General features: G+C 53.4%; 1 protein-coding gene across 1 annotated transcript in view; it reads left to right on the top strand.

The window, feature by feature from the left end:
• Positions 1–991: 991 nt before the first annotated feature.
• Positions 992–13795, top strand: part of OPRD1 (opioid receptor delta 1) — a 40744-nt gene continuing 27940 nt past the window's right edge. Inside the window, exon 1 of the mRNA XM_045981368.1 lies at positions 992–1378. Coding sequence (XP_045837324.1) covers positions 1152–1378 — 227 coding nt within the window. The 5' untranslated portion in view covers positions 992–1151. The remainder of the gene's footprint in view (positions 1379–13795) is intronic.

Below are 13795 nucleotides of genomic sequence, written 5' to 3'. Positions count from 1 at the left end.
TCTGGGCTGGTCAGGTTAGGGCAGGGGTGTGGGAGGTGCCCCCCTTTTCCCTGTGCTCCTATCGCAGCTGGAGTGATTCTTAGGGTAGTCTTTAAGACCCTGCCTACTACATCATCTCATCTATCATCTCATTCCCCACATTTGCTCCCTGCTTTCTCCTCTTCCTGACCTCCTTTTTGTTTCTCTGACCACAGGGTCTTTGCACATGTGGTTCCATTGTCTAGAATGCCCTTTACTTATTTCTTCACAAACTTAGTTCCTCTCCAGACTTCACATGCTGACCTCTGAGTTTTGTTGGCCCCACCACAGGAACGCCTTGCCTTGCTTTCCTTCCTTTTGTCTTTGGTAGTGTGATCTCAGGATTGATTCACCAGAAGGTTGTAAACCCCAGGAGGTAGGCTCCCTATCTGGATTTGTGCGCTAATGAATGGATCCCCAATAGTACCCAGCTCTTATATTCAACACCCCAAAATATCTGTTGAGCAAATGAATAGGGTGCAGGAAAATCATTTACAAAGTATCTACTGTGTGCCTGGCACCGAGCTGAGTTTTTTACTTGGGTCATCTTAATCTCCACAACAACCTTCTGAGTGAGGTGGTGCGATGATTCCCATTTTACAGTGGAGGAAAATGAGTTTGAGAGAGGTTAATTGACTTGCTCAAGGTCACTCTCTGTTCGTTAGAGTAGGAGCAAGATGTGGGATTCACATCCAGGTCCTTCAGACTCCAAACGGCAAGGGGCGAGGAAGTGACCCCCGGCGAGGGTTGGGGTGTACCCGAACCCGCGGAGCATACCTAGGGAGAAGTGGGAAGCTTCTCCGGCCCAGCTCCAAGCCAGTGGTGCAGCGTCCGCCCCCGGTCGCGGGCGCAGACTGGCGGCCGCCTCCGGGCCACGTGGTGCGTGCGGCGGGCGCGTCCAAGGAGCCCGCAGCGGCTCGGGCTCAGAGCGCTCGGGGCGAGGAGAGCAGCCGGGCGCCGGGGGGGCGGGCGGCCAGGCGCACGGAGGGGACGCGGGGCTGACCGGGCGGCCGGGGCACTGCAGTCCGTGGCGTCGGGGCCGCGCGGCCTTAGCCCTCGCGCGTCGCTCGCACCGGATCTCTGCGCCCTGGGCGCACGGCGGGGAGGGACGCGGCACCCGCTGCCCAGCAGCCATGGAGCCGGCCCCCTCCGCCGACGCCGTGCTGCAGCCCCTGCTCCTCGCCAATGCTTCGGACGCCTTCCCCAGCGCCTTCCCCAGCACCGGCGCCAATGCGTCGGGGCCGCCGGCAACCAGGAGCGCCTCGTCCCTCGCCCTGGCCATCGCCATCACCGCGCTCTACTCGGCCGTGTGCGCTGTGGGGCTGCTGGGCAACGTGCTGGTCATGTTTGGCATCGTCCGGTGAGTCTGCTGCGGCCTGCTACCCCACCCCACCCCCCACCCCCGGTGAGAGTGGGGACCGCGGACCGGGGCTCCTGACCTCGGACCCAGGGCGCCCCGCGCCTCCACACTTCCTGCAGGGGGAGCCCGGGGCCCAGCGAGGAGACCACTTCCATTGAGAGAAGGACGCTGGAGAGATTGAGAGAGAGAGAGAGAGAGAGAGTGTGTGTGTGTGTGTGTGTGTGTGACTAAATAACATTTGATCGTACGTTCACATTCCCTTGCGGAAGGCTATGTGGGATAGTTTGGTGACAGTTAGTGTGTCTGTCACAGTGGGTGATTCTGTGTTGGGGACGGTACACATGAATTGAGGGTTTGGACCTCTACAAGCCTCCTGGGAGGGGGCCTCGGGGGAGCCAGTTGTCCGTGCAGGTGTGGGGATGGGAGAGGGCTGGCAGGTCCGCACCACGCTGTGGACACATTGACCAAGTCCCATCTGATGACCATCTCTTAGGGTTCCTATGTTGGTGTGTGCTTGTCCTACGCCGTCAGTTGGTGATTCTCTCTGTATGAGACTGTGACTTGGTGACTGTGTTGTTTTTTGTCAAGTCCCTGAAACCCGTGGGGGAGGAGAGCACCCGGAGTGGCTTTGGAACCTTCTGTTTGTGCACCTGTGTGCGCGTTCGCTGAGGAGGAGCCTCTGGCTCCTGCATACGGTGGGCAAGGGCTGTGGGCCAGCCAGTCCCTCCCCTGCTTCCGTCCTCGGTGGCCATCTGGCCCGAGCCCTGGGTGTGATTCAGCCAAGTCTCAGCCCCTCACAGATGCCCCGTCTCACTCTCTCCTCTTCCCTGACAGGTTTTTCTTTCTGCTGGAGGCAGCACTGGTTTGTCTGGACGGGAGTGGGGTTTGTGCTTTTCATCTCAGGAAGCGAAATTCTCTTCTCCGATATCTATGTAGAGTGCCGGGACTTTCTCAGAGAATCTAAAACATCATCGACTTGCCCGGAAGCAGCCTCCTGACCCAGTTCTGCCAGCTCAGACATGGGCAAAAAGGATCGAAAGGAAACTGCTATCCTTATAACAACAAAGATGCCCTTGTGTTTACTGACACTTGGAAATGGGTCATCCATGCAGGTTGACTGAGGGCAGAGCCCTAAACTTCTGTCTGGGCTGTGGTGCCACCCAGCAGGGTGGAGGGCAGACGGTGGACTCCGAGGTTGGACTTAGATATGAACTGTGGTCTCAGCTCAGTCACTGATGCCCATCACAGTAGGCACCCCAGACCCCTGTCCCACCATCCGCCTCATCTGTCTGTTTTCCTGTCTGAAGAATGGAGACCCAGTCTCCTCAGGTGGGAGTCTGAATTCCAGAGTCTGGGATCTCTCCAGGAGAGAGCCCTGGATGAGTGTGTGGGTATTGAGGGAGCATTGGCAGCGTTGCTCCCCCAGGAAGAGTGGAGGGCACAGGATTTCCTGTGCTTTCAGTGGCTCATTACCAGCTAGGGTGGGAAGATTCCCCCAAGCATGGGCAGGATGAATCTTTGCAGTGTGTTTTGTCAGTGATTCTCCCTACTTTGTCTTTGGAGGTAGTACAGGCTTTAAAGTGGGGCCAACCTGGGTATGAATTCCAGTGACTTGGGTGCATAACTTACTCTTTTGAGCCTCAGTTTGTTCATCTATAGAATGGGGGTAACAGTTGAACCTTCTTCAACAGGGTTTTTGTGAAGTGTTAGTGAACAAACATATAAAATGCGGCTGGCCTGGTGCCTGGACCCAGTAAATGGAAGGTGTCTGTGTTATGACGAGAAGGAATTTTCCAAATCCCTTAGAATCTAGTGCCTTTTAAAGAAGGGAGGCTGGGCGCCTGGGTGGCTCAGTGGATTGGGCCACTGCCTTCAGCTCAGGTCATGATCTCAGGGTCCTGGGATCGAGTCCCACATTGGGCTCTCTGCTCTGCGGGGAGCCTGCTTCCTCCTCTCTCTCTGCCTGCCTCTCTACCTACTTGTGATCTCTCTCTCTGTCAAATAAATAAATAAAATCTTTAAAGAAGGGAGGCTGAGGGGCGCCTGGGTGGCTCAGTGGGTTAAGCCGCTGCCTTCGGCTCAGGTCATGATCTCAGGGTCCTGGGATCGAGTCCCGCATAGGGCTCTCTGCTCAGCAGGGAGCCTGCTTTCCTCTCTCTGCCTACTTGTGATCTCTCTGTCAAATAAATAAATAAAATCTTTTTTTTTTTTTTTAAAAAAAGGGAGGCTGAAAAAGGCACGGGTCGTAAGGTGGGCCTGAGGATAACTAAGAGTCCGAGTTCCAGGTTCTGCGCACGTACCCTCTCTGGGGAGCTCCAGGTGCTGAAGAATGGGAAGAACTGTGTCCGTGTGTTCTGTCCCGTTCCCAGCTCTTCTCCCGGGACTCTGGCTGTTGGGCTGATGAGCACAGCTCCCTGACTCCCAGGGAGCCAGGGGAAGGCCCCTCACTTCGGACAGTCCACTTGGGGGAATGCTCTGGCCTCAGTTTGCTAGGGCTGCTTCCAACCAACCTTCCCCAAATCCCATTGTCAAATGCATCTTGCAAGCAGCAGAGCTGGCCCCCATAGGTCCCCATGTTGCTAAGACGTTTCCGAGCCAATCATGTACGTGATAACTGTCTCTCTGGGTCTGAATGATTTAATCCTCACCTATAAGCCGGTGCGATAAGCATTAGCATCCTCAATATGATCACCTCCATTTTGCAGCTATGGAATCTGTGGTTTAGAGAGAGGCAGGATGACTTGTTCTCCAGAGGTCCCACAGCTAGCTCCAGACCTGGAGCTAAAACCCTGGTTTTGGGACTTCAAGTCTAGAACTTTTTCAAGAGCTGCCTGGGGTAGAGGAGAGTCTAAGAATTGCATGGAAGGAGGGAGCAGAATTCTGTGCCTCCTTGTGTCCCAGGTCGTCTGAGACAATGGAGACAAAAGGATTGTGAAGCTACACATTATCTGGCCTAAGTATTTTAGGCTGCTGTCCTGGGGGGAGGGCTAATGATGGGGCTGGCACTTAACTCTTGTCCCCTGACAGTGAGGCTAAGGGTAGGGCTGCTGCCTGGTGCTCTGCTTCTGCTGGCAAAGTCCCAAGAGCAGTGGAAGGAGGGCAGCCCAGGAGGGAGGGAAGCCCCTGATCTGTCTGGTTTCCTGGCACCCCATGCAGGGCTTGGCACAGCCCCATGCCAGGCTTGGTAAGTGAGTCACTTGACTGGTTGAACGAATGTATGGTTGAAAGAATGAATTCTGGTTGTCAGTCCTGAGCTTGGGCAGTTGAGGGGCAGGGGCAGGTTTCCAAGGGAAGATCTAAAGAAACCCTTAGGGTAGGAAAGCAGGGTGGTGTGTGGTGGCAGAGGACAGGCTCTGGAGCTAGACTTATCTAGGTTCCGTCCTGAGTTCAAAGCCACTTACTTGCTGTGTGTTTGGGTTAGTGACTTTACCTCTCTGAAACTCATTTCTTCCCTTGTAAAGTGGGAAGAGCAACAACGTGTCCGAGGCTGTGGTGAGGATTGGAAGTGCTGCAGCTGAGCCATTTACCTCCTCTGAGAAAAGGGATTGGCATTCTGTGAAGGAATGAAAAGAATGAACTCATTCAAGAAAATTCTATGGATACACTGGGCTAGATGCTGAGGTGCAGTGGTGAGGAAAAAAATACACTGTCTCCGCCCTCATGGTGGGAGAAATGACAATCGTCAGCTAGTCATCCAACAAACTTGTATTTGTGCTGAGGGAAATGGAAGAGAAGGTGGGCGCTTTGGGAGCCCACAGTGTGTGTGTGTGGCGTCTCACTTGGTCAGGGAGTTCGGAGAAGACCTCTGGGGAGCTGCAGGACGAGGAGTGGGTAGCTCAGTAAGAAGCTGAGGGAAGAGCCTCTGACGAGAAGCTTAACACAGATGAGGGGCTGAGAAAAAAGAACCTCAGAATCCCCCATCGTGAGGCATCCTTCATTCCTGCCTCCCCACTCCAGCCCTCTACCTACTTCATGGACCCACTTGAGAAGCCCACTCATCCTTCTGGATGCATGAGAGGGGCCTCTGGGAATTGCGCTTTTAGCGAACAGCCTCTTGTCCCCAAGGCTTCTGTGAAGTATGAGCAGGATTTGGGGGACATCTGGTCCCCAGGCAGAGCGTCACCCCTTAGTAGTCCCACAGTGTGAGTTCAGCCAGCAGTGAGTTCACCACAGCGGTGACCCTGTGGGTCCTCAGAGCAGATGCCTGACAAGCCTTCCTTCTGGGTGTCAGTGCCCTGAGCAGGGCCGGCATCTCAGAGTTCTCATGGGTGGCCCACTGGGTAGGGCAGGGTGTGGAGGGCTTAGCAGACCCCCATCTCTAACAGGTGACCCCGTATGTCTTCCCTCTGCACGGCCCAGGACTTCCTGGTTTGCCTGCCCCGGAATCCAGGCAGGAGAATGGAGTCTATGCTTTTCCGTATGGCCTCCTGCCTGTTTCGTAGCCCGCCCTGTCTCCTTGCCTGCACCTCTCCCTGTCCTGGTTTCAGCAGGCTTGTACTCTACTGTGTCTCCGACCTCCCCTCCCCCCACCTGCTCCCTGCATGTAACCGGCCTCAGCCTGCCTCTGCTTAACTGTTTCAGGCCCTGTGTTTCTCTGCCCCTCGGTCTCTCCCTTGGCCCCCATCTCTTCTGACTTCTCCTCAGATTAGGTGTGGGCTCTGCTACCTCCCAAGGTCTTTAGTGAACTGGACTGCCACCCTGCACCTCAGTTTCTTCATTTATAAAGTGTGGATCAGAGTACCTGCCTCAGACACATGTGACAGGACGACATTGGTCAAGCAGCATGTTTTCCCTCCCATCGCGAGCGCCTCCCTCGCAGGCCGGGAGGGGAGACTGGGCCGGGCAGCCTGGCCTGGGCTGGGGTCATGGCAGATGAATGAGGAGCTCTGGCTCTCCCCTCCCTCTACTACCGGGGTGCCAGGGGTTGCTGGGACAGGTGCTCAGGGGTTAACTTGCAGGATTGGGAGCTCTGAGTCCCCACCTTGTTTCTTTGGAGGCCCAGACCAAGCCCCTTGGCTTCTTGGCTTCCTCCCCTCTCTTACCTGGGTTGGAGGCCACGGACCCAGGGTCCCCAGGCCTGGGGAGACAGAGAGATGCCAGGTCTTAACCTCAGCTCGACCACATCCCAGCGGCGGGGACTGGGGCGAACAGCTTGCCCTCTCTGAGCCTCATGTCTGCCTCTGTCACATCAGGGTGATCAGGGTAGATTTGGGGGAAGGTTAGAGGAACTCATGTGTGTAAAGTCTGTACCGCAGCACCCAGCACCTAGTAGGCCCTCAGGTGTGCCAGGTGCCATGATGAATCAGCACCCTGCTTCTGTGCCGGGAGGCAGTGTGGCACCCCAGGGCCTCATTGTTTACATTTTTTGTCTTTGGCCTTTGCCTGCTTCCCGAATTGTCTGCACATCTGCTTATCCAACATGCATTTGCTGATGCTGAGCCCTGCCAGGCCCGTCCAGCCTCACCTTGCTGAGCCCTGCCAGGCCCGTCCAGCCTCAACTTGCTGAGCCCTGCCAGGCCTGTCTGGCCTCAGCTCCCAGGACCCAGACTTGCAGCTGGAGTTTAGGCACGGCCTCTGGCTTCTCACACCACCCGGTATCTGGCGTCCTGGAGCTGCGGGGGTCCAGGGCAGGCCCCCGACCCAGCCAGAGGAGGTGTTGCCTGTGCTGCGTCGTGAAGGGGCAGGAGCAGTTGACTGCTTGGAGAGGGATGCAACATTCCTGGCAAAGGGAACGGCATGAGCAAAGAGAGGTTCCCAGGATCTCCCAGCGTTGCAGGGGGTGGGAAATTTCACCCTGGGGCAAAGCTGAGTGAATGCCAGCGGCCGGGGGTGGCTGTCAAGTGGGAAGCCTGCAAAAACCGGACCCCAAGCAGATATCCCCTTCAGCACAGTGTGGTTGTCAGGAGCACCAGCTGAGCGTTGAGATTTGGTGTGCCCATTCTGGTGGCAAGGGGGCTGGGGACAGAGGAGCGGCCCAGAGTCAGGCCAGCATGGTCATGGTCGTGTCAGGGGCCTGCGGCTGCACTGAGGCCGGAGTTTCCGGTCCAGGCTGTGGGAGCTGAGGCCAGGTGGGCTCTCGGGTCCCATGGTAAGGTGACCATTCTGGGAAATGAGGGAGCTTTGAGGCACAGACCGTGGGGAAGAGGACTTTGGAGTGATCTGTGTGGAATGCTGTTCAAAAGGATGAATGGGGGGCGCCTGGGTGGCTCAGCAGTTTAAAGCCTCTGCCTTCAGCTCAGGTCATGATCCCAGGGTCCTGGGATCGAGCCCCGCATCGGGCTCTCTGCTCAGCAGGGAGCCTGCTTCCTCCTCTCTCTCTCTCTCCGCCTGCCTCTCTGCCTACTTGTAATCTCTATCTGTCAAATAAATAAATCTTTGAAAAAAAACAAAACAAAACGAAAAACAAAAAACAACAAAAGGATGAATGGGGTGTGGGTGGGCCTGCGGTGGGATGGAGGCGGAGGGCCTCAGTGAGGGGAAATCCGAGGCCTGGCTCAGGGTGATGGAAGACAGCTGTGCCATTTTGTCCGGGTCACCGAAACCCTGGCCTCAGTTGTCCCCTTTCTAAAATGGAGTGCTGGGGCACCTGGAGGCTCAGTCAGTTAAGTGTCTGACTCGATTTTGGCTCAGGTCATGATCTCAGAGTTGGGAGATGGAGCCCCGCGTTGGGCTCCTTGCTGGATGTGGAGACTGAATAGGATTCTCTCTCTCTCTGGCTCCCTCTGCCACTCTTCCCCTCCCTCTCTAAAAACAAGTAACAAACAAAAAACCAATGTCCTTTTAAAAATAAATAAATACATACAATGGAGTGCTGTTAGACCTTCCAGAAGGCAGGAGGCTGGGCCAGATGACACCCCTCCCGCCCCCCAGCCTGAGCAGGGAGAGCAAGCAGTAGCCCCAGCTGGCATCCCCCAGTACTTCCTGGCCTTGCCCCCCTCCTGCCGCTTCCCAGTTCTCAGGTTCGTTCCCTGGGGAGTGTGTGTGAGTCACAGAGACACTGAGGATGCCCAGAGTCCCCAAGGGCATCAAGAAGCCTCTCCTGAGCCACCGCTGTGAGCCAGAGACTTCTCCATACCCACGACAGCCCTGCAGTGGGGGCTGTGGGCTCTCATGGATAGATGAGGACGGGAAGGCTCAGAGGGAGCAGCTGCCTGTCACGGTCCAAAAGGTGCCAACTCAGGTCTTTCCGACTCCAAACCCACTCCATGTCCCCTCCGCCACTTGTCCACGAGGCTCATGGAATGAGGGCTTGTGATGAGGCTTATGGAGTGAGAGCTAATGACGTCCAGTTAGAGGAAGGGAGGAGCGGGCAGACTGTGGCCTGCAAACTTCTGAGGCCTCTGCGTGACTGACAGTGGGTGACAGCCTGGACCTCAGAGCCAGACTGACCTGGGATCTGGGCCCAGATGTGCTGTTTCCTGGGAGAGCAAACCTTGGCCACAGACAACCTCTCTGAGCCTCATTTTTCTCATCTGTGAAATGGGAGTAGCGTTAGAGCTTCACAGGGTAGTTTTGAAAAGTTTATGAGGCATGATGTGAAGGACTTCAGCACAGAAGCAGGCATTTGGCAAGTTTTCAGTAAACATTTTCTTTCTCTCTCTCTTTCTTTTTTTTTCCCCTAAAGATTTTATTTATCTGTTTGACAGAGAAAGAGAGTGAGCACAATCAGGGGGTAGGGGTAGCAGGAGAAGGAGACTCCCTACCGAGCAGGGAGCCCAATGTGAGACTTGATCCTAGGACCCCAGGATCATGACCTGAGCTGAAGGCAGACACTTAACGGCTTAACCGATTGAGCCACCCAGGCGTCCCTCGGTAAACATTTTCCATCATCTCCTCCCTCCTTTCCTCCCTCCCTTCCCCTTCCTTTCTCTCTCTCTTTCTTCCCAGATTTTATTTATTTGTTTGACAGAGTGAGAGTACAAGCAGGGGGAGTGGCAGGCAGAGGGAAAAGCAGGCTCCCCACTGAGCAAGGAGCCCAATGTGGAGCTCAGTTCCAGGGTCCTGGGATCATGACCTGAGCTAAAGGCAGATACTTAGCTACTGAGCCACCCAGGCGTCCCCATCATGTCTATTTCAAGGGCTTGCTTCTCATTCTTTTGATTAGCATTTATTTTTATTTTTTTATTTTTTATTTTTAAAAAGATTTTATTTACTGATTTGAGAGAACAAGAGTTGGGGACTAGGGGAGGGGTGGGAGGAGCAGAGGAAGAGGGACAAGCAGACTCCTGCTGAGCAGGGAGCCTGACACCACATGGGGCTCAATTTCAGGACACTGAGATCATGACCTGAGCTGAAGGCAGATGCTTAACTGACTGAGCCACCCAGGCACCCCATCAATCAGTATTTATTGAGCCCCAGAGGAACTGGAATTATTGGGTAGGTTGTATAGGGAAGTTTTATTAGCTCAATATTAGAAATTTTCTTTTGCTGTAAAGGTAACACAGTTATTTCAGAAAATATGGAGAAGTTTAACTAGAGACATACATTACCCATAATCTCACTACAAAGAGAAAAGCGTTGTATTTCCTTCCCATCTCCCTCTCTCTCTTTTTGCCTGTGTGTGTGTGTGGTGTGCGTGTGTGTGTGTGTCTTAGTGATACCAGGATCACAGTATTAGAATAGTGATCATGTTATATATTATACTTTGTAAGCTGGTTTTCACTTGACATTTTATCATGAGTGTGTTGTCACGTTCTCAAACATGCTTTGAAAACATGATTTTTTGATGGCTGCATTGTATGAATGTGTTCTATTGGGGGGGACTTATGTTATTTCCAGTATTATGCTGATCTAAACAATGTATCTTGAACATTCTCACTTAAATTTGTGTACGTCTCTTACTATTTATACAAAGAAATTTCCAACAGTCAGAGCTCTCCAGGGGCGCCTGGGTGGTGCAGTTTGTTGGGCATCTGACTCTTGGTTTCAGTTCAGATCATGATCTCAGGGTTGTGAGATCAAGCCCCTGCATCAGGCTCTGTGTTCAGCAGGGAGTGTGCTTAAATTTCTCTCTTCCTCTCTCTGCCCCCCCTCCGCTGACCTGTGTTCTCACATGTACTCTGTCTCTCTCTCTCTCTCTCTCAAATAAATAAATCTCTCTTTATTTATCTATTTATAATATTTAGTTATTTAAGATTTTATTTATCTGTCAGAGAAAGAGAGAGTGAGAGAGAGAGAGAGCGCACGCACCCATAAGCAGAAGGAGAAGCAGGCTTCCCACCAACCAGGGAGCTTGACTGGGGGGTCGATCCCAGGACCCTGGGATCATGATCCAAGCAGAAGGCAGACGCTTAACGGACTGAGCCACCCAGGCGCCCCTAAAATAAATAAATAAATCTTTAAAAATAAAAGCTGTCCAAATGGGTGTGGGCTGCTGTGTAATGTAGGGAGCTTCCCATCTCTGAAGGCATGCAAGAGGACACTAGAAAACCACTGGATGGAGGCAGGGCACTGGAGATTTGGGTGGAGAAAAGATAAACGTAACTGTAGGCTCCCTTCCCCAGCTCTGAGATTCAGAGATGCTGTCATCTCAGATTCCCCTTTTCCCCTTCCTGGCAGATGATGCCTGTCTGGAGGCTATGCAAAGGGCAAGGCATGATTTCATTAACCTCAGAGTCCTGGGACCTCTAAATCCAATTGGCTACCCAGAACATCCTAACATGCACAGGAAGAGGGATAATCGTGGGCATGAGCAGAAAGCCTGGCTTAAATTAGCAATTTACCATCATGCAGGCTGCAGCGGCCCTATTACCAGCTGGGGGATATGGGGTGGGATGGGGTGTCTGGGTTGGGTTCTATTGATTTAGAGCTCCCAGTGCAGCTGCAGAAATCAACAGCTTTGTCTCTGGCCAGGGTGGGTGTATACGGGAAGAATCTTGTCTTCTGGAGCTTTCTGAGTCTTGATACATTGAAAGAACTCAAACTTCAAAGTCCTGTGAGGTCAAAAACCCCCATCCAGTGAATACAACACAGGGAGAGGCGGAAATGACCTCATTTCTTCTCCCCTGCCAAGGTGACCTTTTCACCAAGGTGTAGAGCTTTGAATCGTGTATGATGATTCTCTTGACTAAAAGCTTATTTTGTGCCAGGCAGTCTACTTGGAGAGATAGAAGTATTACCCCATCTCATCCTCACAGACCCGTATGAGGTGAGTTTGTTGCCCCCATTTATAGGTGAGGACCCTTGAGGCACAGAGAAGTTCTGTTACATGCTCCCAAGTCCCGTCCGATCTCAGAGCCCACACTCTTAGCCATTGCCCTGTCTTTTGCAACCTGTATGTCAAATTCAGCCCCTGTGATTGAAAAATGAGGGAACTGAGGCTTGGAGAGGTTCAGTGTCTCTTGAGTTAGTGGATAAGGCAGGACTGGAACTTGCCATTCCTAACCCCTTGTCCCTTCTTTGCATCTCTTTCCACGCTTGGGATTACCTGGGCTAAGGGAGAGCCAAAGGGTAGCTAGAAATAGTCATACCCAGGAGCAGGGGGAGTGGGTTCCTGTACAGGGCAGCCCAGTTGGGGGGCGGCACTGACGTCTCACAGGCCCAGAGAAGTCCCAGATTCCTGGGGCAGAGCCAGTATCTGGCAAGGAAGCCTCATCCTTCAGATGCAAAGAGATCAGGGTTCAAACCCAGCTCTGCTTCTTGCTGGCCTCAACCCTTGGGCTCACCTTGCCGAGCCTGTTTTTCTCATCTGTACGATGGGGATGGGGATGATAGAAAACCACCTAGGTTGCAGGGTTGTGGCAAACATACATTCAGCAGCCCCTCCTAATATCGGGCGTGGTTCCGGGGGCGTTTAACAGTGATCAAGATACCGTGCCTGCCCTCGTGAAGCCGGCATTCTGGGGGCGGGGGGCGGGGGGGAGATAGACAGTAAATGAATAGATGTTAGGCCAAGGCTATAGGAGACCATGAGAGAGAGCGGTGGGGCTGTGGTTGTATGTGGTGAGGTCAGGGAGGAGGAGACAACCAAGAAGAGGCCTGCCACTGAGAGGAAGTGTTTTAGGCAGAGGGAAAGGTGAAGGCGAAGGTGAAGGGAGAGGATGTATGGCTCTAGCTCAGGGCCTGGCCCGGAACAAAAGTTGTTGGTGATAATGGCGCCTTCTGGCTGGTTTCCCAGCACTCGGGAACTTGGGACAGAATGAAGCCAAGGGAGAGAAACGGCTTCTCCAGCCAGCCCAGATGCCCCTGCAGGACAGATGGAGATAATCTGTTTCCTTTGGTTACAAAAACTCATGCTCCTGAAGTGCTAGGAAGTGCCCCCCATCTGGCGTTTTCCATTCCTCCCTGGGAGAGGTGGGGCAGGGACATTGAGCCCAGCCTGTGACCAGAGAGGGCTGTCCTGCTGGAGGGGCTGGTAGCCCTACGACACTCCTGTCACCTGTGCAGGCACTGTCCTCCCAGTGAAGTGTGGCATATTGACTCCACAGGACTTTACACCAAAAATAGCCCTGCCGACCTTTCTTGAGTGCTGACAGGGTGGCCAGCTCTGTGCCGAGAGATTCTCTCCTTTAATTCTCCCGACGCTCTGAGGCTGGTAGCATGTTTCTCTCCATTTGACAGATGAGGACACTGAGGCTCAGAGAAGTGAATTCACTTGCCCAGGGCCACAGTTGGTAAATGGCAGTCAGCCCGCGAACCGAGCCCCCCCTGACTCCCAGAGCCTGTGTGTGCAAGGAGATTGTGAAGCAATGGCCAAGAGGGTGGAATTCGTGACACCCTCTGATTCCAACTGTGAAAAATGACGTTTTTAGAGCACCCGGGATCAGGAGAGGCGGTGGAGCAGGATAGACTGAGTTGTAACATTATTAAAATAATAAATTGTTAATAAATAAAGGTGAAACTTTTATGTGTCAGGCAGAGGGATATGTGATAAGTAAGGCCCAGCATGGCCAAAGGCCTAGAGGGGAGACACCTGGGTGTTTTGGCACACCTGACTTTGGATCCTGGTTCTGTATTCTGTACTCCTAGACAAGCTTGTCTGCCCTGTGGGTCAGTTTCCTTCTGTGAACAAAATGGGAGTATATAGGTACCCACTTCCCACAGTGGGTGTGAGTCGGAGGAGAGAATAGACGTGATTTGCTCTGCACAGGGCTGGCCTTGTCTATTGTCCTCAAGGAGTGTCCCTTGGGGGCTGGGGACAGGTGAGGCAAACTATATCATCCCCGTATTCCTCATACTGTGGTCACTAAGAATGACAAACTTGAGTGCGGTATTTTTACATGGAATTGTGGGATTTTTCACTTGGTGATGGTAAGGACTCAAATGATCAAGAATCCATCAAATCCGACAAGGGCCAAAATGAGCGTGTGCTTTGGTAATATCACAAGGCTGCACACAGAGGACCTTGCTTGGAAACTCTCAATCTCTACAACACTTCCCTGGGGGCTGGTGTCTTCGCCCCTTCACCGGTGAGGACAG

This window comes from Meles meles, chromosome 1 (assembly GCF_922984935.1).
Source record: "Meles meles chromosome 1, mMelMel3.1 paternal haplotype, whole genome shotgun sequence".
In the NCBI taxonomy this organism is placed as follows: Eukaryota; Metazoa; Chordata; class Mammalia; order Carnivora; family Mustelidae; genus Meles; species Meles meles.
This window is presented reverse-complemented; position numbering and strand designations above follow the sequence as displayed.